Source organism: Ammodytes marinus (genome assembly GCF_949987685.1).
Source record: "Ammodytes marinus genome assembly, chromosome: 7".
NCBI lineage: Eukaryota > Metazoa > Chordata > Actinopteri > Uranoscopiformes > Ammodytidae > Ammodytes > Ammodytes marinus.
The window spans coordinates 14,941,857-14,967,526 of NC_137211.1; the positions used below are offsets into that span (position 1 = coordinate 14,941,857).

Here is a 25,670-nt window from a genome sequence, read left to right on the forward strand (position 1 = left end):
AAAATATAAATCTTCTTAAACGTTTCCACTAAAACACTTTAGATTTCGTGCAATTCATAAATTCAGAGACTTCTGATGACAAAGGCAACGTGAACTATCTGCACTCCTTTTCAAAGGGGCAACAATGGACAAAATTACACTCTCATTGACTGTCATAGATTGAATAAAGACCCATACACACACACACACACAAACATGTATGACCCCATACTCACAATGCAGAATAGCTCTAGTAGCTCCCTCATTGTCCTCCTTGAACTGTGTCTTTCTATGCACTCACACACATGCGTTCTCCACGACGCATGTCTCTGACCTGCCACATGACTGCACACACAGAGTGAGAGAGAGAGAGATAAAAAGAGAGAGAAAGAAAGAGAGAGAGAGAGAGAGAAAGAGAGAGGCTGGCACTGTGGTAGAGTGCCATCCACTTGCTCAGAAGAGGAGGAGGGGGAAAGCAGGAGCAGAGTAGAAATGAATGGGCAGATTCCTGAGGGGAGAAAGGCAGATGGGGGGAAGGGGTGAACTGAGGGGGAAGGCTGAGAGGAAATATTGTTGTTCTTTTTTCTCATCTTGTCCTCCCTCTCACCTTCTACCTCTCGTCTCTTATCGTTTTACCGAGCCGTGTCCCTAAAGATTTACGCTTTCTTTGTTGTACCACTCATTATTGCTACTTGCATGACACCCTCACCCTAGCATTTTTTCTGTCCCTCAAATGGTCTTAATTCGCCAATTCCACCGTTCACAGCAGTGCGAGGCAGCAGACTGCTGCGCTCATCACCGTACGAATCCCTAAAACAGACACACACACTTTCATACGCAAGCATACACACGCATGCACGCACACACACACACACAAACACACACACTGGCTGAGACACAAGCTCATACTCTGCACAGGGATGTGGCAAAAGAAAGCGACAAAGATCAACTCTGCCAGACACATTCACAGGAACTTCCTGACTACCCATACGGGTCACAAAAGACTTTGCGACCTGATGCAGTCAAACCAATACTGGATCATTGAAACCAATTATAATGACGATAAAGGGGTTTAAGACAATATATGGGATCCAGACAGAGCTACTTTAGATTTGTGTGTTTTTTTTTTTACATACGGTACATGAGGACATGTACCCTGTAAAAACATAAATATATCAGTGCTCTCTGGTGGACAAACTATGTAATGGAAATAGTCTATAGACCTTTTGTTGTCACTTTTAGAACGAGAAATATGACAATACCGCTTTATTTGTAAGAAGCTAATGTGGATATGGCTGATTTATTGGGCTAGCTCAACCATTGAACATAGTCTGCATCAAACTCCATATAGTAGAGTAAGTATAGCCTAATGCTGAATAGTGAATGTTTTTCAGACAGTGCCCAGGTGTAATCTGTGTGAGATGTTTTCTCAGCCTTATACCTCATTAGAGATGCGCCGATGGTGGTTGTTCCTCATTCGGACCCTGACTGGACTCTGGACCTCATCAGAAGACGTCCCTGACGCCTGGTCACTCTCCCCATCCGAACCCATCTTCACATTCTCATGGACGATGCCTACAACACACAGAGACACACAGACAGACTGTTATTGTCAGGAAATCCATTTGAGCTGTTATTCAACTCTCGCTTTTTTTAAACTGCTTGTATTTCTTTTGTTTTTCTCCTCCTCTATCACACCTTCCATATATCCGTCAGAGGACACAACCTTTTGTCTAAGTGTTTTATCAGCCCTGGGAGAAGAAGCCATAGTGGGGTGGTCCCAATCCATTGGATGATGGATTGTACCACCAGCCATGCAGGGGTGTGTGTGCTGAGTGTGTATAAAATGCCATTGGTAAGATGAGGAGGTCAGAGATCGATATCACCCCTCCATGCAATGGGAGCTTTCCCGTCTTTGCCTGCCCCCTCCCCCTCCCCCCAACCAACACACCTCCGTTCCCACTCTCCAGTCCATGTGATTAATGAGTCACGGTGCAGCAGACGTGGCGGCCCCCTTCAATGGTCTGTGAGTAAACGTGGAGGGGGGAGGGTGGAGGGGTCTCTCTTTGGGTTTTTGTGCGTAGAGCCTGATCTTTCTCAAGTCTGGGTCTTGTACAGCACAAACAGTGTGTGTGTGTGTGTGTGTGTGTGTGTGTGTGTGTGTGTGTGTGTGTGTGTGTGTGTGTGTGTGTGTGTGTGTGTGTGTGTGTGTGTGTGTGTGTGTGTGTGTTGTCATGTGTTTGTCATGCTCACTCCTAACGCCACTTTCATCTCATCCTCTCAACATCTACCATTTACATTTTGAATAGCCACCATAGGCAGAGGAAAGACGGATAGAGGGGAAGATTAGGGGGATGTGGGGGAGAAAAATAAGTCCCTTGCGTGATTGTGACAAGCCAGCCGTGAAAACGAATGATTGGTTAAACTATTTATTATGGTGTCGTTCAGCTGTGGGGAGGAAAACACAACCTGAGGCTGATTATAGGTATTTTGTTTTTATCGCTTTCATGTAGTCAAGGTTAGGATTTGAGAAAGGCTTTCGGTCTCCGCCCTTTGGAATACAAAATGGAAAATATGTGGATTGTGGATGGTGGGTGGCCTCAATATGTGAGCAGCATATCAACAAATGAATATCTATCTTTACAAAAAAGCTTATTTTTTTGAGTTAGTAAAAGGCTTGAGAAATAGAAGTAGACCTACTGTATTTCAAATGTCTGTTGTTTTATCATAGGCTACTACCCTTTTCTCCAATATCATGACACCTTTTATTTCCCACACTGTCACTTTACATGACAATAGTGTTTTCGTAGCCCTCTCCAATTTGAGGCTGATATACAGTCTTTAGATTTCAGCCCATCACATGCCCCCTGCATCTTAACGATTGCTACCACATTTAGCCATGTCACCTGCAAGCTAGACCAGCAACAGTGTCAAAGTTATTCTGAATCAACTGCTTCTTTGAATAAGAATGTCCTTCTATGTATTTTGCTAAACAAGGCTTCTTTAATATACAGTCTGTGGCTGCTGCACATGATACTCAAAGTTAAATTTATATTTTAATAGTTTATTTTATTAGTTTAAGAATGGTTGGTTATTGTACTATATTTCAGCTTAGACTGTATTAATATTTAAATGTATTTAATAAAAAATTAGATTAATTTAGTATTGAACCTATTGGGGTTTTATTTGCATTACCCTGGATATAAAAGAAACATAAAGTTAACCCCTCACCCTTTCAAAAATACATTCTGAATCTGATAATAATACATTTAAGCAATAGCTCACGACAGGCTGTGGAATGTGCTCATTATCCCACAGTTAAGGGGCGTTGTATCCACAATTTTCTTATAGACACAGTCAACCACCTGTGTAGATCCCATCTGCTAATTTCAGCCTACATCTGTCCATCAGTCTAAGACCCTGTTTCCACCTGGCATTAATATGTGGTTTTTAGGATCCGATCGCGCTAACTACAGGTGGAAACACGCTCAATGCGCATTGAATGCGCATTGAGATTATCCACATTCGGAGGTGGTTTGAGACCACATATCCACATACCCATTAACAGTGGAAACACGTATGCGTATCTCATACACATTAGGCCCCGCCCACTCAACTGCGGCGAGTGACTGGGCGGAAAGGCGTACTCATTCACGCGACAATTCACGTCATAAAAGCGCACCGTTGCAGGTAAATAATAAAGTCTATGTGTGGAACAACTGTGGTCAAGCCAGCGGTCTCTTGTTTTTGCATGGTCAAACCAGCCGCTTCTTTATTTATTCCCCCCGTGTTGTTGTGAGCACAGAGACGGCTCGGTGCAACTGATAGAGACAGTGAGCGAACAGCTCTGGCTGCGGCAGCTTCGTGACATCGTAGCAGTGGGACACAGTGTAGCCAACTGATTCATTTAATGACGAGGAAAAACACCACACAATAAACAGTGCCGCGCTCACATTTTCGCCAAAACACACTGACTCTCTTCACTCTAGCCGAGGTGACTACACAAGGCGGAAATGATTCTTTCGACCAACTGTGGTCAAGCCAGCGGTCTCTCGTTTTTGCTCGGTCAAACCAGCCGCTTTTTTATTTATTCCCCCCGTGTTGTTGTGAGCGTGTATTTAGCCTACTACTATCTATGGCGTAAACACACAGAGACGGCTCGGTGCAACTCATAATAGAGACAGTGAGCGAACAGTGCTGGCTGCGGCAGCTACGCAGTGGGACACAGTGTAACCAAGTGATTAATTTATTGACGAGGAAAACACCACACAATAAACAGTGCTGTGCTCACATTTTCACCAAAACACAAGACTCTTGCCGAGGTGACCATAGACATTATAAAGGGATTTATAATGTCTATGGTCGTGGATGGTCAACACTTCTTCTTCTTCTTCTTTTATTTCCGGCAGACTAGGCAAGGGCGGGGCACTGCTGCCCCCGCCGATTAAAAACAACAGTAGCCTATAAGCGGAAATGATGTACGAGCTGATTTCCATACAGCGCGGGGAATTCGAATCCGGATCGCAAACGCGCATAGAAGACGCATTGTTAAGGCCAGGTGTGAACAAGCATATTACATTTACATATAACGATCGGATTCCTCAGAACCACATATTAATGCCAGGTGGAAACAGGGTCTAACTTATATCTGCAGCATAAGCTCATTAGTATAAAAAAACACACAACATGAAAACATTCAATCTGTGTTAATGCAAAGTGAACCTCTCCGTAGTCACTTAAATCCCTGAGTCTGATGTGGCCTATACTGCCTGTGGCGTCAAAGACAGACACAAGAGTAGAGGCTACGCATATAGAATAGCTTGGTACGAAAACTGAGCAGTTGGTAGTCATATCAGGAATCAACCCTCACAACCCTGATGGTGAAACATAAAACGCAAGGTAACTGACACCAGAGAGAGGGGGGAAACTGATCCAGGATATCTACATAATGATAGACGCACACACACACACAAACGTGACCGCCACGAGTGAGCTTCCAGTAACTGCTATTATGTGACAGTTCTTTCTCACTTTCGGAGAACTCCTGATCTTGTCTCTTAGTGTAAACTGTAAACATGTCATAAGGATGAGGGCGGATCAGACAAAATAACTGACCATGGGAAGGATAATTCCATTCATCACCATTATGTGTGTGCATTTGCCCCTCATACACACTCTCTCTCTCCTCAAAACAAACACACACTCATAGGCTGCACACACACACACACACACAAACACACACACACACACACGCACACACTTCCCAAATCGCAACAGGGCATTCTTTTCCCGGTCTCCTGCGGGTTCTTTCTGCTCCACTTCCATAGTAAACCAAGAGCAGACAGTAAATGTCATGAGTTACCACTGCCTCCCTGCGTGGAGCCAGGCTGGCCTAGTTAGGGTTGCTGCTGACTCCCCTGCTAGCATGCATCTAGAAGCAGAGCATGCGTCTAGAATAGAGGGAGTGGGCAAGTCATTTTCGTCCTGGAAAATGACTTATAAAAGCCGGCGTAAAGGATGTTAAAATAAGTTAAGAGTACGATACACACCTCACAGAGTAATGTCATTCTTGGGATTTTTCGCCATAAACTCTAACTCAAGGCCTGGCCCGTCATTGAGTTCAGTGGGTTTGCTCAAGGTGCACTGAGAGAATCTGGCATGAGCGGCAAGAATAGAGATGCTGCTGTAATTGGGCGTACAAGCAAATGAATACAAAATACTCTTTACCACCCTAAGAAGTCTTTGGGATCCCTTGGAGATCCCCACACACTCACTGCCCTTGGGCCTTTAAACCAGCTTCAACAAGGAAATCATATTTCAAAATAGGTTAATGATGTTCAATGTTGTAGGATCAGCAGTTTTTTTGTTTTTTTTGTGAGAGAAAGCTAGTTAACATAATTCCACATCTTTGTGTCTAATTAAGCCTCAGGACACACGTTTGATCTTCATTAAATGTCCCACACATTGAAAGCTATATATAAAGACATAATACTTGCAAGATAGAAATACTGTACAACTATTCTAGGCCTGTACATGGCCCAAATATGTAGACTTAATTACAGTTTCTATCTATCTATGTATCTATTTATCTGTCTGTCTGTCTGTCTGTCTGTCTGTCTGTCTGCATCTATCTACATCTATCTACAACAACATTTTAATCCTTAAAAATCTATTAAACTTATAAATGTTTATATAAAAAAAACTGCTGTTATTATCAGTATAGCTTTGAAACTCGAAAATTGGATCTCATGATGAACTTGCTGATGCAGAGGATGATGACGAGTGATGAGACTCACCGATACGGTTTCCCGGGGGACGGCATGAGTCGAGCACTCGAAGCATACGGAAAGGTGACAGCCTCAGCGGGGCTTCTCTCTCCCCTATTCTCATCCCATCTCCCATTCTAGCCTCCCCACTCCTCGAGTCTCCCACGCTGGGAGCAGGAGCAGAGCCCCCTTGTGGGTCGCCCGACATATCCAATTGCTCCAGAAGATTAAAAAGAACCACGGTTGATATTGCGATTCAATTATACATTACACAAAGAAATAAATAAAAAATAAAAAAGTCAATATAGTTGAAAAGCAAACAACTTTGGTCCAGTCTTGGCGTCCCAGGTCTGGGTGTGCCCCAGCTCTTCGGGCAGTAGCAGCTGATTGAGGAACAAAGCTTGCTGGGCAAAATTCCAATCTTCAGGCTGTCTATGTATTTTTAGGAGAGCCCCGTGCAGTAGAGAACATTCCCTATGCCTTTACATTGGGAAGACAGACTGCACAGGCACAGTAATCACAATGCAAGAACTCCCTCGGCTACTACTCCACTTTAACTATTTCTCTCTCGCTCTCTCTCTCTCTCTCTCTCTCTCCCTTTCACTGTAGACACTCCCTCTCTCCACGTCTCATTCTCCCTCGCTCTGTCTCTCTCTCTCTCTCTCTCTCTCTGCAGTCCCACTCTGCCTGCTGACTAAGGAAGGTCAAACGTGCAGGTAGGCAAAATGCTGCAGAGACAGCCCGACACACACAAGCTTCAAACTGTTACAACCCGTCATCTCAGAATTACAGGTCTTCTGTCTCTATATAAACCACACTGAAACGTGCGCGCACACACACAGCCCAAACATACATTTCCTTCTGGGAAAATATGCACTTTCATCCGTCTAACGTTTAACCACCTGACCTCTTTGGTTCCCGGCTATTTCCTTCTCTCTTGTTACTTATTTCATTTACAGTCCAGTTTCTCCTTCTTTTGCCTGATGTTTTCTTTCTTCTCTCATACTTTTCTCCTCCCTGTCAATGACCTGTATTCGGGCTGTTTTTCTGCTAACCTTCTTTCCACCCCCTCTCTCGATTGCTCCCTCCTTGCCTACGGAACCCCTATCAGTGCTCTCAGTGTTGTTAGGACTCTTGCTCCCTCCCTTCACCTTGCTATTACTATCCTCCCTCTCATGTGATACCTCTCTCTCGCCCTCTCCCTCCCTCCTCCTGTCTCTATCTCTCTCTCCCTCCCTCGCTCTTGCTATCTCTGTCCAGATCCAGGGATTGCTACTGAATATACAATACAATCCTCTCTTTCTATTAAGAAGCCATTGACAACATTTTCTGCCTGATCAGCCTCTTTCTTTCTTGCGCTCCATCTCATTCGCCGCCTCTCTCTCTCTCTCTCTCTCTCTCTCATTCTATCCCTCCTTTCCCTCCCTTCCACCCTCTGCCTCCTCGTTCTTATCCCTCTCTAGCGCAGAAATTGAAACCCGGATGCTTTTGAGTGACGCTTCTGGCATCCTGGCTCCCATCTTCCCCATCTAATTCGCCTCTCTCTCTCTCTCTCTCCTTCCCCATGGACCTGAAGCACGGGCCATTATTCATGCTCAAGGTGTGCACACACACACACACATGCACACACACACACGCACACACACACACGCACGCACACAGACACACGCACACACACACACAAATGGTTACTGCACATGGCTTCAAAATAGTAAACACATCAGCAGAAGGTGTTCAGCAGGATGCAGTACTGCTAAACCAGAGAATACAGTTCTGCACATGGAATCACCTGCACTTCTCTCTGTACAGATACTAGTTCCAATCCAAATGAAATGTGCACTATCGACTGAGGGGGGCGCCACCACAAGCATCAAGGGCTTGCTGTTCTACAGTGTTCTGTAGCCAACTTCAAGGTCCCATCAATGCAGGAAACTTAAAGGGATAGTTTAGTATTTTTGAACTGGGGTTGAATGGGGTACTTAGGCATCGTTAGTGTGCTACCTTATGGAGATGGGGGTTTGAGGGAGGTGTGACTGTAGCAGAAGTCAGCCTTGTCTTGTTGCAGAGGGGCCAAGACGAAAAACCTTTTTCCTCCACATATATAAATGTTAATATATAAAACCTAAAAATCTGTTCAATTATACGCTAAACTAAGATTTTTTCCACAACTTTAGTTTGCCATTTTCTTGTGTCTCTTGAATAATCTGCAGTAGCTCTTAGTTGAGAGGCTGATTGGCTTATTGAGTGATACAAAAATAAATGGGTGTCTGGCAGCAAACTAAAGCTGTGGGAAAACATCTCAGTTCAGCCTACAGTTGAAGGGATATTTAGTTTTTTCGGTTTGCATTAATGTGGAGAAAAAACTTTTTTGTTCTGGCCCCCTCTGCAACAATACAAGGCGGACTTATGCTACAGCAAAGTCTTCCCCAAACTCCTTATAGTGAATGCGCTGCATCTCTATAAGGTAACACACTAACTATGCCTTATACCCGCATACAACCCCACTTCAAAAATACTATGAACTATCCCTTTAACTTGCTTCCATTTTATGATACTTTATACTTCTACTCCACTTCCTCAGAAGCAATATATTGTACGACATTATTTATCAGAATAGCTACTGTTTCAAGTAAGGATTTAATACATATAAGATATAATCAATTTCAAAAATATGAGTCCTCTCTGTAAAGTAAAAAAAAAACTTTATAAACCAGTTAAGACTAGGTTCATAGGTTCACTCCAATATTAACAAAATGCCTATTTATCACTGCGTCAGAATAGTCTAATGACCTCATAAAACAATAAATGTTAACCTAAGCATTTCATTTTGAATTTAGAATTCAGAACTTTTACTTTCAATGGAGAATTTGCTAGTTCTACTAGTGAATCTAGAGTTTTTCCACGACAGTCAGGTGCTTTTTTTAAAAGATGATGGAGGACAATCAAGATGCATTGTGTGTTACCCTATGGTGTTTTCCCACCGAAATCTCAGTCAGATGATGTATCACGTACTTTCCCATATGACATTATCAAGGATTAACACTTGTTAAACTGTTTCTCCAATGTGTTTGACAAGTGTGAGAGAAAACCTCACCTCTCCCTTCATGTCAATATCCAGGCTGTCTTGTAGGTTTTTTAACTAACAAAACTCGCCTGTGCAGAGATGATCTCACGCCCCACGAGTCAATAATAATGCACCAAGAGAAAGACCATTCACACAAACAAACAGCCATTATTGGCCACAGCTGAAATTGAAATGGAATAAAAGGTATTATTGGCTTAGATAAATAAATATGTGAGATCACTGGCTTACTGTCTAATTAGGGAATATTGAATACATGTATAATCTAGCAAGGTGTGGAAGGTGTATTCAAATAAACATTTGCAAAGACTGTATGCGTGCAGAGTTTAATACAACCCCTCTTTAAAAACACTTTAAATATTGATTAAAATAAGTGGTAACTGCCATTTAAAATGCATTGACAGACATGTATTGATGCAGAGTGTTGCATCCTTGAGCTTATAAAATCAAGGGCAAAAGCTCACCACTGGGCCCTTCCGCCCATCACTGTCTCCCTGTCTATTTGTATTGTATAAGTGCTACTGCGTGCATCAAAGACATCTCTCCTGCTCTTCAACAACCTCCACAACGCTTTTCACTCCCTTCAAAGGCCTTGTTTTAAACATATTTACTGCTACATTTGAGCTTCCAATTAAACTGTATAGTTTTCACTTTTTCGTAACCATAAATAGCATAGTCTCTAGACTAATGAGAAGAAAAAAATCAAAGTGCATATAGTATCCGCTGGGTATACGAAGGCATAGAGAAACGCACTCACAAGCCTAGAGGGAGGGAGAATTTAGACTGCAGTAATTACTTCTAAACCTTTTATCTGCATCCAAGGAATCTTATTATTCAATTACTGGGACCATAGTGCCTACTGTCAGCCACCGGCTCTGTATGTGCTGGTCCCCAATGCCTCACCCACCCCCTTTCCATTCCCCATATAGCTCTGGAAATCACAGGCATTCTTTAGCAACATCTTCGCCTCGAGCATAAGCTAGTGTAACTGCAAGCTGTCCTAACCCACACAAAAAGCTTACAAGACCAACTACGTAAAGGGAGAGCACTCCATTGTCCTTATTAAATCCGATCTGGGAGTGAGCGAAGAGGCTGAGTGTGAGCAAATGGATGGCCGAGAGTGTAGGCAGTGAAGGAGAGGGCTACAGCCATTAAGACTGTTAATGCATTACTTTAAATCCCTGGCACAGACACGGTCTCTCATGGTGTGCAATGCAGGGAGATAAGGGTGGTCTGAAACAAGATCTTTTTATCTTTTAATCCATTTTTTTCTTTAATCTGAAGGTTAAATGGAGTTGTTTAACGTATGTAGAGTGAAATGGGCACATTCAGATCCAGAGGGGAGAAAATAAAGAGGAGACATCTGTAACAGTGTCAGAAATAGCAGCGTGCGACGGGTGTTGGATAAGAGTAGGCAGAGTCCTTTTTCTTATCGAAACAGACAAGAGGGCCCACTAATCGCTAACAGTGTAACTACAGATCTTCACAGAGAGACATAGAAGAGGTACGGTTGCAAGGCAAAACATAAAAAAGTGCAAAGTGTTAATCTTTCCTCACTGTAAGTGCAGTGTGATGGGAGTGCAGACGTGGGCCCCAGTAAGCAACAGAGTAATCATACACCTGTAAAAAAGCTCTCTGGCTACTGGCCAAACACCTCTAAATGTACACATATAACCCCGCAGCCAGGCCCACTTACACAGATGAGCAGTGTATCTAATCGAATAGTGCTATGGATGAACAGAGCTAGTTAGAGAAAGGCAGGGGAAGAGTGGGCCATCTCTTTAGTGCAGCAGGAAGGAGGGATTGCATCATCATGTCACTCCATTAAAGGGTGCGACGTGCTCTGCCTGCTGACTGGCACACAGTGAGTCAGCGAGACCAACTGATGGGAAAACACACACACACACACACACACACACACACACACGCACGCACACGCACACACACGCACGCACACGCACGCACACACACACACACACACACACAAAGCTTAACATTTCAAACTACACCTTATCACCATTATAATAATCGAATATGGTCTGAGTCGAGCTACGTCCTTTTTAGGGCTTTTTCTGAGCTCCGAGGCAGCTGTGGATTTCACAGAATGAAGTTAATCTGCCAGGCTAACAGTCCGCGGGTATAAGACTGGTTTATTCACATATTTCTACACATTTCTAGTATATTGTATTCCATGTTCCCGACACTTTCCTCATCTGTCCAACGGTACATCAAAATAACTACAAACATTTCTAACTATTAATCTGTGTCAATAAATTCAGGTGATGTTGATGTACTGTGCTGTCCTTGTTATTCTTACTGTATACTGTAGTTCCGACAAATTTTCGCTTAATATAACTATTATATTGTGTGGTTTGATTTGCAATCTACTGTACTTATAATTTGATCAGATGGACATTTATTTTAAGTCAAAGTTCATTTACAGCAACTTTTGTTTTTTACAGCATTTAACATTTGGATTTGCCTAATACGTTTTTTTTTCTTTCTGTAGTTTATACAGTATGTGTCAAAGTAAAGAATGAAAAATGTTCATGTTCAATGTTCGATGTCATTTTCAGACCTAAACGTAGGCATCATATTAGCAGAATTACAATATCTTCAAACTATACCCAGTTTGCTATGTCCTTATTCCTTTACAGGGTTGATTTAAGGTTCATCCACCCATGCCTATAGGATCTCAGTGATTTGTAAGCTCCTGATACATGGCTAGTCTCTTGTCAGACGGAGTTCAATGGATGCAAGGAGGAGTCTCGGTGTGGTCTATCTGCAGTTCACTCGGCCGAGGATACACACAGCACCAGAGCTAATATGATTCCTGAAGGAGCCATTGTGGAGCTAACACTCCACTGTACCCCTGTGTCTGGCTAACCCCGCCTTTCATGTATTTCATCTTCTCATTTCTCCCTCTCTATCGGTCATTCCGTTGTAATCAATCTCTCATCCATTTCCTAAGCTCCACTTCATCCTGCTCTCCAACATTAAAGTATTCCGCTTCCTTCCTTCCATCCTCGACTTTCCCCTTTCTCACTCCATCCCTGCTGCATGTGCCTGATATAAGCTGTTCTGCCACAGTGGGGAATGAGATTACTGGGACCCATATAGCCACACAGACCACGCAAACCATTACATCATTGCAGACAGACAGAAGGAAAAAGTGACTGGGCGGGCAATGTGGGTGTTGTGAGCATGTGCATGTACGTGTGTTTTTGTAAGTTGGATTAAGGTCATTAGAGTGTTAGCATTACAGATTGGTAGTAAATAATGGGAGGATGGCCAACTTGTGTCAGTAAATACGGTTTTAAACTAAAACCCCACATAAGCATGCACGCACAAAAACATTATGCACATACTCACACACAAACACACACTCCCCTCTATGTTTAGCAGAATATACATACATGACATCAGTCTATACATGACATCAGTGTGCATGTGTGTACGTTTTCCAACAACAGGTGGCAGTGTTGCTCAAGGTTGGCGTTTGCTTTGATGAAAAAGTCTTTGAATATAGGCAGCTGAATATTAGGATTTTCCTAATGCATGCAAAGGACAAAATATACAGAAGGGTCATCTTTACTGAACTACTGACACATAGAAGAAGTGCCAGTATACACGGAAAAAGGGAAAATTAAAAAGGACAAACAGGACCAGGAATGATACAGGAAACAGTGCAGTGAGCTGTCTATGTGAGCATTGCAGGTGTAATGTGAGGGAGTGTCTGTTTAAGTGCTGATATTATGCAAGTAAACGTAGCAGGAAAAAACCCTCTGGCACAAATACAAGTCTGCACAAATGTATTTTACTTAAGCAGTAGTACAGAAGTACCTTAAAGCAAAGAGTGACTTCAAGTAGTTCAAAGTTAAAAGTAAGTGGTACTCAATACTTACTTTTAAACATACTCATAACTACTCATTATTAGCAAGCAGAAAGCCTCCTGTCATAGTTATCATATCATGTTATATTATTTCTCTTTTTTATGCATTACTGCGTTTCATTTTGTAACTGGTCGAGGTAAAGCCAGTTGTGTGCTTACGTTTGTCACCGTTTAAATGCAGTTGTCAGACAGAAGTGTTTATTTTTGTGCAAGAGCACATACATTAACCTAAAAGAGATTAAAAAAGAGATATAATTTATGAGTAACGATGCTTATAGTTGGCGTATAGCTGGTATTTTATACAATAAAATAATTCTTTCAAAGCAGACGATGTACCATGAAGTTTAAAAATAAAATAGAAAGTACATGTAAATAAGTAGGAATAAGAAAGTTATTAGTTAAATATTTCCAAATAATGAACGTTCTTTGTTTATTGTGTTTAGCTATTTACAAGACATACTATATCCTATTTCAGTATATTATAAATAAGACTTGGAATAACTATGTATATAATGCCCTGAAGAGTTTCCCTCTGTGAGCTGCTGGGTGATGACAATTCCCACTGCATTACTGTTCGTGCTAATTCAACAATGAGTCTGTGTGTGTGTGCGTGTTTGTGTTTATGTGTGTGTGTGCAGGTAGCGTGTGTGCATCTGTGCATGTGTGTGTGTGTGTGTGTGTGTGTGTGTGTGTGTGTGTGTGTGTGTGTGTGTGTGTGTGCGTGCGTGCGTGCGTGTGTGTGTGTGTACCCAGAGATCCAGTCCTGTGCAGGCTGCTCAGGAAGGCTCTGTCTCTCTCTAGCCCCCCACCCGGCTCTCTGCGCAGGGCGGTGCGTCCCAGATGACCGGCATACTGACGCAGAAAGGAGGGAGCGCTGTGGGAGGCGGGAGGGTGCACGGCGCACACCACCATGGGCTCTGAGAGGCACCAAGACCGGCCGGGAAGAGAGGAAGAACACCAAAGAGAAAGGAAGAGAGGAGAGTGTGCCAGAGAAAAAGAGAGTGGGTGTGGAAGACAGACGCCAAACAAGAAAGGGAAAAGGCGAGAATTAACACAAAAAAAAGGAGGGGGTGGGGGTGGGGGGGTAAATAGATGAAAGAGTTGAGGAATAGCAAAAGGAGAGGGAATGGAAGCAACGAATTAGAGACAGGCAAAAATTAGAGATTGTAGGAAAGGAACGGGAGGGGGGTGGGGGGTAAAGAGAAGACAAGGTCACATAAGCCCCTTTTACACAGAGATTGCGGCATATTGACGGAACAACATCACTCCAATATGCCGGCTTTGCTTGCTTCTGTGTTATTTACACAGAACCAAGCAACGCCGGCCTGCTGGCGCATCAGTAGTCCCTTTTACACAGCGCTCCGGAATGAGAGAGGTGCTTGTAAACAGCGTCAGGTGTGACGTAAACATTTAGCGCCGCGCCGGTCAGCTGCTTTACAACAACAACAATGGCCGGTGAATTGAGAGCAGAAGTGCTGGAGCTTGCAGTAAGAGGGCCGTATTTTACTATCCCCACGATGTGCCAGTTGATCTCGCTACGCGCTGAGTCCAACATCACTGGGACAGTTAACCAAACTGACTAAATCAATCCGACCGCTTCACCTCTGTGTGTGTGTGTGTGTGTGTGACAGGTTGGTTGTGAGCGAGTCTCTTTGTGAGGCCAGCGATCTGCCAATCAGACATACACATACACACAGTGTGTGAAGTCACGTTACTGTAGACAGAAATAAAGTGTGGATATACGCTCAGACTTAGGATAATAATAGCGGCGGCGGAATGTGTTAGCAAAACAGTAGCTCTGTGGCTAACAGCTGAGCCGGAGCCTTCAGTCAGCTAAAGCAGACAGTCTAGCGGGGCGAGCAGACTATTCCCCCGTTACTAGGTCGACCTTCAAGCTGAACAAGAGCCCTCCGCTGCGCGTCGGGCTCCTGCTTCAGCTTGTCGGTCTTTATTTCTAGCAAGTGACCCGTTCGCTATACTTTATCCCTTACTTAGCCTAGCCTAGCTTTCCATTGTACAACTTCTCCTGGGCAGAAATAGACTCATACACTCTGCAAAATGAAGCGCGGGGGTTTGGATTGAGCAACGGACCTTATGATCAGCTAGATTATACACCGTTCCTTTTATTTGGTGATTTTTACGGGACATGAGGCCGCCGTGGTTAATGTTAAACACACGTCCTTCAACTGCTAACATGGTCGCATGTTTAGAACGTAGGCTATGGAACGTCAAACGCCCCCCTGTTCCGCAACAACAAGCTGGAGCATTTAAACAGAGAGGCGGAACTGATCGTGTCGGGAATCTTACTACCCCCCGAGGTAGTAAAATTCCCGGAACGATCACTCGCACCTTTCTTCCCTCGTTCCGCAACTGTCGCATTTACACAGCAGGGCGGAGGGCCGAAAGGCCGGCATATTCCAGGCTTTCACTGGCTGTGTAAAAGGGGCTATAGAGACCAGACACAGAGAGGTATCAGCACAGCATGTAGGAACAGTACAGTGTTTTAGTAGTCACAGGTAAAAGGGTGTGGGAATGCATACAGCTGCTGTATCAGTGTTAGGAGAGGAAACAGTTATAGAAATAGCCACGGGAAGTTTATGAGGCATGAGGGATGGTGCATGTTGAGCCACACAGGCTGATAAAGACTGATTTTGAAGACCAGAGAGTTAAAAAATAAATAATAAATTAGGCCACGCACGAGGAAAAACAAGCAGAACCCACAATGAGAAACACCACAGACATAGAAATAGGGAAAATCCAGAAGCCCTGGCTTGACTTTTTCAAAGCAAAACACTGTAGCCGAACGCCACACAAAAGGGTTTAACACCCTGTCAGTATGCATTTATATTATAATCACCGTTCCTCCACATGTATTAGTAGCAATTAACTCCTTGTGCACATTGTGGGTGCAAGCCCATGTCACATCTCCTATCTTTCAAATAATCCACAGTTTCCTCCACATTGCCATGCAAATGCCACTGTGTGATCCCACAAGAACACGGGCGGAAGAGCAGATCCGAGGGAAGCAGCGGATTAGACGTGGCTTCTAATTAGCACTCCGAAAAAAAATTGCGGAGTAATTCCTCACGCTGTTTTGCACGGCCTGACTAAGATATATTAAGATGTGTGGGGGCCGCGGGGCTGATAAAGCCAGAAGAGATGGCGAGTGCAAGATGTAGAGCAGTGGTAAATGTTTAATGTCCCCCTCCTCATCCTCTACATCACTTCCTCCATCTAACTCCCTCTATCTCCCTTCTGCCTGTGCGCTCTCTGGAAATGAACTGACATAGCACGGGCAATAAAAGACTAAAGAGAGGGACAGAAAAGTAGGATGAAGAGGGCAGAGTGACATTAATCAGGTAGAGGATGCTGCAGCCCCGGAGCTTGAACAAACCTAGTAACGATAAACGCAAAACACAATATCACTACTTGTATCCAAACTGCAAAGCAGCCATCATCTCTTGCCTTAAAAACACAGCACATTATATATCACACTTTTCCTTATTTCTCTGTCTAAATATCTGCAAAAGCTTATGTCCTGACCTGGTTTTTGTCAGAACAGGCAGCGAACATACACAAAGAAAAATGTAATTCACAAACACCTAACACAAAGAGTGTTTGTGTTAGGTGAGGTATTTTCTAATTTTTTCCACTCAGGGGTCCTGCAGCCATCGAAGAAGCCCAGCAGATGGCACCCAGAGTTTCTGAGAATGACATTGCTTTTTGCACTTTCAACTGGAAGCCAGGGCTATTTTGTGTTTGCTTATATGAATACACAAATTTGTGTATCAGAATTCCTAATGAAGCTTTATGAATACTACTTGACTTTCAGCCTTGATGATTGACCAGCGAAGTGAACTGTGACGTGATGATGATGAAGGTGACAATGAGGTGAGGATGAGGGTGAAGATGGCTCCAGTGGGTTGAAAAGGGGGGGTGTGTGTGTATGTGTGTGTGTGTGTGTGTGTGTGTGTGTGTGTGTGTGTGTGTGTGTGTGTGTGTGTGTGTGTGTGTGTGCTTTTGAGTTGGTTTTAGGTTTGCACGTCTGTATGCCTTCATGAGAGCAGTGCAAATTAACAATATATAATAACACAACATTTTTGGAAATACAGGCAAATACGGTTTATGAGATATAAATATATGACAACAAGTACATTCTATGAGGGAGACATTCAGTGTAAGTGGAGGACAGAGCACCATCGGCTGCCATCGTTTTACATAACCTTCCTGCATCTCTCCCTCTGCACCATCATTTACAAACCACTAAATCAGTTAATGCTTCTTCGTGTGCTGAAAACACTCCATGAGGTCTAACGGTTTTAAACTGCTGGAGCACATGACAAATAGCTCCATAATAACCGGCTTTGCCTGCTCCTGTATGGTAAGACACTAGCCATAACAGATGTTTGACTAAAACTAATCACTATGTGAATCCTTAGAAGGGTAACGGAGGTGACGCAATTACTCTTCATAATGACAACACGCGCTGCCCTGCTATCAGTTTTTTTCATCTGTTTCTTCTATTATTACTGTTATTACTGAGATACTATATTGACACGCAGTGTGGTAGTATTACACACATTCAATTTAGACAAGTGAAAGGTGTTAAGGTTTACGAGTGAGCTCTGAACGCATGCTGTGTGGTGATGGCGTAGTCTGCTGAGATGCTTGTGTATACCTGCTGTGTGCGAGTGCACCTCCTCCCCTGTCTCACCGTTGGCAGTGGACGGCTCGTCCAAGGCCATCTGTTCTGCCAGCTCAGACAGGGAGTCATCCACGGGCCGAGCGCTGCGTAGAGACATGGACAGCCTCCGCTTGATTATCTTCATCCTGTCCATCTTCTTGACCGCACCACCGGGGCCCACGGGCCTGAGGAGGGATACAGCCAAACGACATCATCATTATCATCATCAGCACCACCTGCATCCTGATCATCATAATCATAGCCATTGTTCTCATTATAAGCGCCCTACATCCACGCTAGCGCCCTGCTAATCTTCATTGTGCGGTGAAAACTACTGCAGTGCAAGCCTCGGCGCATTTTCTACGGTTCTTTGGATTCCCGCCGATTGTGTTGGCTCACGCAGCGTTGTGTTCTCATTGTTATGTGTCCCCAAGTGCAAACACGGCAGAATAAACTACACAGAATGAGAGAGAAGAGAGACAGAGAGAAAGAGAGCAACAAACAAAAAAACATGAAAAGAAAATACAAAAACGTGTAAATGGCTGACAGTGCAGCTCCCGCAGAGGTTTTAGACAAGGCATGCCCTCCCAGGTGAGCTGTGACCGACATAGTTTTCCCTGACTCTTCCATCATCTGACATCACAAAAAAAGTTCTTCATACTGATAGTATGATGATAGTAGTCCAACCCAAGCTAGTGTCCATGTAACAACAACCAAACAACACCAGTGGAATACATACAGTACACTCTATGTAGTTACAGGAGAGATAAGCACTCATCCCTAAAAAGCCCATATTGTTTATCCGTCAAAGTGCTATTCACCTCGTGATGTCAGTGAGCTTTCAAAGTTGTCTATTGTTGAGAGTACCCCTCAGCAGACATTTAGAATCTGGTTTGTGTGTGTATGTACAGTATATGTGTCTTTGCATGTGTGTACTAATGTGTGCTGAAGTCATTTTTGTGCGCCGTGTTCCTCCCTATGGTTTCTCCTCGCTCTGCTTTACTGGCCTGGAGGTAGAGGCAGCTATGGCAGAGTATTTCTGTCCCCCTTTTACTTCCTGCTATCTTACTCAACTAAGGCCTCCAGAGCTGACATGCACGAGTACTCAGACACACACAGAAACACGCACGCACGCACGCACGCACGCACGCACGCACGCACGCACGCACGCACGCACGCACGCACGCACGCACGCACGCACGCACGCACGCACGCACGCACGCACGCACGCACGCACGCACACACACACACACACACACACACACACACACACACACACACACACACACACACAGTACCTACTGCCTTTCTCTTTGTGTCCAACCTTGGAGGCTTCAACAAAAGCCATTCATCCTTTCAGGCTCTCAGTCTTTCAGGCCTATTAGAGACAGCAAGTGCTCTGAGGGAATTCAAACCCAGTGATCCTCACTCAGGAAGACTGCTGTTTTTTTTTCCACAAGATGCGCTCAGGCGAGTATCCATTGCTAACAACATTGCCTCTGCCAATTTACATGAGCCAGAATGGATGTGGTTTGCACCTCAGCCCGCGGGCCTTCTCAAAGCAGAAAAAAAATTAAAAAGTTAAAAAGGGAACAAAAGGGCTCACATTCATTTCATAACATCCGTCACCCAGAGATTTTCAGTATGGAACTAATCTCCCTCCCCCCTCATTTGCATGATTTCCCAGACTCCAGAAGACGCCTGCTTGGACAAGGAGAATGGGTTCTCCTCAAGCAACCTTGCAACCGCCATCCACGTATTCTTTCGGAATAAATGAGTCACATTACGGGGGGACAGCAGATAATAAAATGAACTGCTTATTAAGTAGATAAATACATAATAGTTTTATCATTAACATATATGCTGGCGTCCAGGCATGCCAGCATGCACACACATGCGCACGCACGCGCGCGCACACACACACAGATACAATAATTACTAATTTCACAGTCTCCATCTTATCGCTGTTGAATTAGCACGAACAGTAATGCAGTGGGAATGGCATTACCAAGCAGCTGAGCTCACAGAGCAAAACACTTTGTGGTGTTTTACAGTACATAGTTGAAATTTCCACTCCTATTAATTGTGCAATGAAATATATAGTATGTCTTGTAAACAGCTAGACATAATAAACAAACAACAAAAATGTTATAGAAATATTTAACTAATAACCTACTTATTCCCACTGAGGTATAGGCTATATACAGTTTACTTGTTATATTTTTACAGACAGCACTTCTGTCCGACACTGCATTATTTAATTCCCTTTCTATCCCAGTTTTGATGTGATATTATCATTTCTATATATCGTAATCGGTGCCACAGTCGGCAATACAGCAATATTTGTAGCTGTGACACACAGCTACACAGCTACACAGTAGCTGTGTATCTGTGTATCTGAATCTTATGGCAGTGGGGGCGGGACCCGATAAGCCTTTGGCTTCTCCTGCTTCCCTTCGGACGATAACACAAAGTAATATGTATGAATATGCAATGAGAAAATTATGTATTATGTGTAATTGTCCGGAAGAATAATAATAAAAAATAAAAAAAAATATTTGCTTTATGTAAGCAAACTTAGTTTGCAATGGATTTAGAAAAAAAGTTACAGGAAGAATGTAATGTTATGAATGTGTGTTTGATGTCGAGTCTTGTCTGGTGCAGATGGACGTGGCAGTGTGAAGAGCTTGGCAGAGGCACAGCAGTGAGTGGGACGAGACATGTGGCTGGAGGCTGCTGCATGTGCAGGACACACTCACCAGACACCCTCAAAACCAACAACAACTCCCACTAAACAGAGGCAAGCACGCCAGATGACGGAGTTCGCTCTCCCTCCTTCAAAGACACCACAAGTGTTTTAGTCTTTGTTTGAAAGCAACTTGGTGCACACACATTTGATGCTACTTAACATGGGCTGTGCTACAAAACCAACATGAAAGTGCAAAGTTTGACACGGAAATTGATGCAAATGAATGACAAATAGAGCTTTTTCTAAATGCGTACTAAGTTATGTGTGCGCATCAATTCATGGCCTGCTAGTGTGTGTTTCCACATGTGTGTTCGGGTGGTTTCACGGAGGTGAGGCAAAGTGACACACCCCTGAGGAGAACAGCTGAGGAAACCAGTCAAGACACACAGTATTTGGGTTGCTAGGTTACAGGCCCAGGCTGGAACCACAGTGTCCAGCTCTGAGGTGAAGAGAAGAAACACAGAGACACAGAGAGAAGTAAAAAGCGGAGAATTCCCAATTCAAGTCTCTCTATCTCCCGTCTCTCTACACACACAGACACACACACGCTCTCTCTTTTTCTCTCTTTTTCTCTCTCTCTCTCTCTCATACACACTTGTGAGAGCTATAAAAACGGCAGGGCCTCCAGTGCTTGGGATGCCACAGTGCTGCAGCTTGCGGTCCTTGCCAGCTTTGCTTTGGGGTTCCTCTGCCAATTATGCCTTGGCTAAAAGAATGAATGAACCTCAGGACCTATGTCTGCAGTAAAAACAAACACTGGTTAACTGCAGGTTTGACACACATGTATAAACACAGAGCAGAAGGGGAGATTTCATCAAGAACTGATGTTGTTTAAGCCAGATATTGCTGTACCTCCTACATCTCTTATGCTTTCCCTTTCATCACAAACAAACTAGCATTCTTCTGCAATTTAGTGGCACACATGAATCATACGCATGCATGCACTCACATACAATGTGGCAGAGTGGAATTGGCACTCAGTGGCATTCCGAACACTGCTTGGCGCAGGCAGCGGCCTCAGGATGCATGAGTAATGCACAAATCTGCCCAACTACAAAAAACCTACACAAGTCCACGCAGACCAAGAGATAACCTTCAAAAGTAGTCCATTCTCCTTGAAAGCCCATTCGGCTCCTCCTCTGCATATTTTCCTTCATAAGAGCAAATCTCCTGAAGTGGGATGAGGAGAAGGAATTAAGCAAACAAGATAAATGAATAAGCAGAAGCACAGGACTACAAAAAGAAACGGCGAAAGATCTGACATGCCATTTCCAATCGCAAGAGGAGGAAGGAGAATAGGGGGCCTGTCTCTGATTTTTGAAAGATCTGGCTGAAAGTGGTCGCACAAAGATTCCTACAACTTCACATATGTGCTGGATAATGTAGGTGAAATCATAAACATTCCAATGAATTTGTTTCCTTTATCAATACGGCAATTATATGTAAAAAGGACATCAACTCTTCAAATTGCCATTCAGTTACTTATTACAATGGACCAAACTTCTCACATCTAGGTTACAGTACAGATAGCTCTGCAGTTTTCCTTTGGGAGATGGAATCCTGCAGAAAGATGACATCAACATGACATCATCATGATATGATAAGACCTAAAGTTGCTATTTACCATTTATAAATAATTGGCCATCATTTGGTATCATGATCATTGATACATCATTATTTTAATTAACCAGGAAAGTGCAGTGAAGCGGAATTTGAATCTCAGTAAGACCCTTTAAGGCCTAGGCCTACTTGTTTTTTTTAACTTCACCATTTCATCATGGAACAGTGCACAACTGGATGACGTTCAAACCTCAAGACATAGCCTACAGTGGGCTACGGGTTGCATCCATAGACTGTAGGCTACATCAAAGTGCAGCTACATGCTGATTGGTTTCAGGATATATTACACTGTGTGAAAATAAGACCATGCAGGACATTCTGTATTTGTAAGATGTGTTTTAATACAAGAACAAATATAGCCTATACAACAAGTTTCCCCTTGTTGTAAAGATATTAATAAGTCAGTAATAGCATAAAGTAGCCTAGCCTGGGCTGTATGCCTATAGTCGAGGTAATAACAACGGGTTAAACTTGCTCCGGGATTCCCATTATTAGTGAGCTGTTTCAATCGGGTTGCATTGCAACAGCAAAAGCGACGGATGCGCATGTGATTTCCAATCTGGACATCGCCAGCTGAGATGCAATAAAATACTAATTTGATAGGCAGTAGCCTAATTGTTCAGCATGTGCTATTGCCTACCTAGGCTACTACTTCTTATCATTACCGTCCACTGGGTCAAAAAAAACACTGCACGGGAATGACACATTTGCACTCAAGCGAAAGGTCCCAATAACGATATGCCATGTAATCAGACACGATCGTGGCCACAGCGCACAATATAGGCTACAGTGGGCAGAAGCAAGCACGGGACTCGAACTAAATATGCTATGAGGCAGTTTTAATGTCCGGGCCTGGCTGGCAGATATTCCTCCACCTCTTCCAGGCCTTTTGCACTTTCGGTCAGTTCCCATATCTCCCCGTTTTCCTGGCGCAAGTATCCGGGAGGAAGAGACTCGAGAAGGGCAAGGAAAAGTTACACAGTGCGCCCGACCGGCTCGGAAACTGCATGGGGATATGACTGGGTTCATCTCTGAGGGTATCGCGACGTTAGGCTATGTGGATTTACACGTACGGAGCCCAAACTCATTGTTGCCTTAATATGTCAGAAATATAGTCTGGGGACTTAAATTTGAGTCGATCTATTGTGCCGCTGTTTGCTATTTATCACTTTTTATATCTGCTGTGTGGTTGTCACTACAACGTTCCCATTGCGATCCAGAGATATGTGAGGAAAAGCAAAAGGCTAAAGTATCAACATTAGTTCTACACTTAGGCCTACGCACAATTACGCAATAACCGCAGGTAAAAAAAAAAAAAAAAAAAAAAAAAAAGACCTAACAAGCCAGGGGAAATGTTGGTGTAGCAAGGAAAAGGCTACATAAAAAAAACATACCGCTGCCACTAACCTGCTAGTGTTTCTGCTGCAGGAGACTATTGTTCCACTTGTGTATGGTAGCCTAATCCAGGCGGCACGCTGGGGGTGAATCCACTGCGACAAGTTCCTACTAACTACTTTGCCCTAAAACACACCGGATTGCCTATCGGCCGTGTGTGGAGTCTTATCCCTGCGTTACACGGTATGTCGCGGTGTCCTGTAGCCGGAGTAAGTGCTTATTTGACCCGTAATGAGACATCGTCCGTCTTTACTTTCGCTTATAAACAGCAGAACCGTCCCGTCTGGTGATGATCAGCCATATCGCTGCTGCCGTGTAGATCCCAAGTGGAGGCAGTGGCGTGATCCCGGAAAACACCGCAAGGGGCGTGTGAGTGAGTGCATGTGTGTGTGTGTGTGTGTGTGTGTGTGTGTGTGTGTGTGTGTGTGTGTGTGTGTGTGCGTGTGCGTGAGTGTAGGCCTATGTGTGTCGGTGGGTGGGTGTGTTTGGGAGAGAGAGAGAGAGAGAGAGAGAGGGGGAGAGAGAGAGAGAGAGAGAGAATGTGTTTGTGTGCCTGTATCAAACTATGTCCCTCCAACCCCCTCTCACTCCGTCTAAAAAAAAGAAGGGGGGTCAGATAGATTAATTTGTGAGGGCAATGCCATGGGGGAAATTTGCCTGCATTAAGCTTTATTCCCATCTCAATATGCACCTCAGAGAAATTCTGTGTGAATAATGTATGGGATGAAAATTATGGAAATTAAACTATAGGCCTATCATCCCGTCACTGCTTGGTTGGCATCGACAACAGAGAAAATACAATCTAGTTTCGCTTGAAGGGTTGAAATATGTTCCCGCAGGCAAACAAGTTGTGTGGCTTTAAATTCCCAACTGATAACAGTGTAAAACCCGGACACATGTAGAAAAAAAGGGTGCTCTCCTATTTAGACTAAATGCCTCCTATATGCCTTAAAAACACCTATGCTACTATCTGGATGAATGTGCGGAAAAAATGTGTGATTTTAATAAAACCAGAGGAAATAAAACAAAAGCATAGGAGGCCTTCTATTGTTTTTTTCTTTTCGCCCGGAGATCACCTGGATCCCAAACAATTATGTCAGAAATCACAGATGACACAGCAAACGGGGTTGATGAGGAAATGTCAGTCCTCCTGGTCATTATTGCCACCGTGTGGTTAATTTAGGCAACTGCAGCACCTTTTCATTCACAGGCCGAATTCATTTACTGATCCAAAATCCTGTAGGGCCCAGGGGCAGTTTCAGTCCCCCTATTTATAGAAACACAGCACAATAGGGGGAAGACCTGTGCTGTAATACAATATCTTTTTTGTGGAGAGAGTTAGACCAATAGGCTGTATGTTCTCAAAGCCGTATTCATATGCGGTGACACGGCACACATAATGGATTTTGAGATTCGATACTGATGTTTTTAGAGGAATATGAATATTCACTTTTTTTATATTGTTGATTGTCATGCACCACAAATAATGAATTACATTAAATTAAACAATTAATTAAACAGGCACGTCCCAGACTACATAAAACAATAATATAGCCTATGTTTTTCTGAAGAAGGAGCTTCCAATATCTGAAAAATTACTCTGATGATGTTAGGATGACCTACGGAGGCCCTAAAGTCCCTAAATCCATTTGATTTATCATTTGCAAACTAGTTATCCTGAGCAAACAAGTTATATATCAATACAAGATAATAGATATAGCTAGATATAAATCGATATTCATCTCCAACCATCTCTGGCACATAGACACAGGATTGTCCTCAGCAACAACCCCACAAGATAAATAACTTGTGCACACAAGACCCCTATTTTGACCATAGACCTATTGTGCAGTAGCCTAGTTATTCTCAAGTTATCATCTTGTGCGCACAAGATCCATATGTCCATCTTGTGCACCCAACTTACCATCATATGCTCACAAGGCTCAACATGTAGGCCTAGGCTGCCTTGTGCACACACGTTATTCTCTTGCAAGATACAAATT

The 25,670-nt window shown here is 43.5% G+C and overlaps 1 protein-coding gene across 4 annotated transcripts in view; it reads right to left on the reverse strand.

Moving 5' to 3' along the window:
• LOC307253211 (cyclin-dependent kinase 17-like) overlaps positions 1–23,969 on the reverse strand; it is a 47,069-nt gene extending 23,100 nt beyond the window's left edge. The window contains exons 1-4 of one of the 4 annotated variants that reach the window (XM_080031132.1): positions 23,680–23,969; positions 17,898–18,088; positions 13,969–14,136; positions 1,421–1,554 (exon numbers count right to left, since the gene is read on the reverse strand). In XM_080031132.1, the coding sequence (XP_079887258.1) occupies positions 1,421–1,554; positions 13,969–14,136; positions 17,898–18,057 (462 nt within the window). In that variant the 5' untranslated portion in view covers positions 18,058–18,088; positions 23,680–23,969. Of the gene's footprint in view, positions 1–1,420; positions 1,555–6,275; positions 6,363–13,968; positions 14,137–17,897; positions 18,089–23,679 lie in introns of those variants that run through there. The other 3 variants (XM_080031130.1, XM_080031129.1, XM_080031131.1) reach the window with 3 other exon arrangements.
• Positions 23,970–25,670: the final 1,701 nt, after the last annotated feature.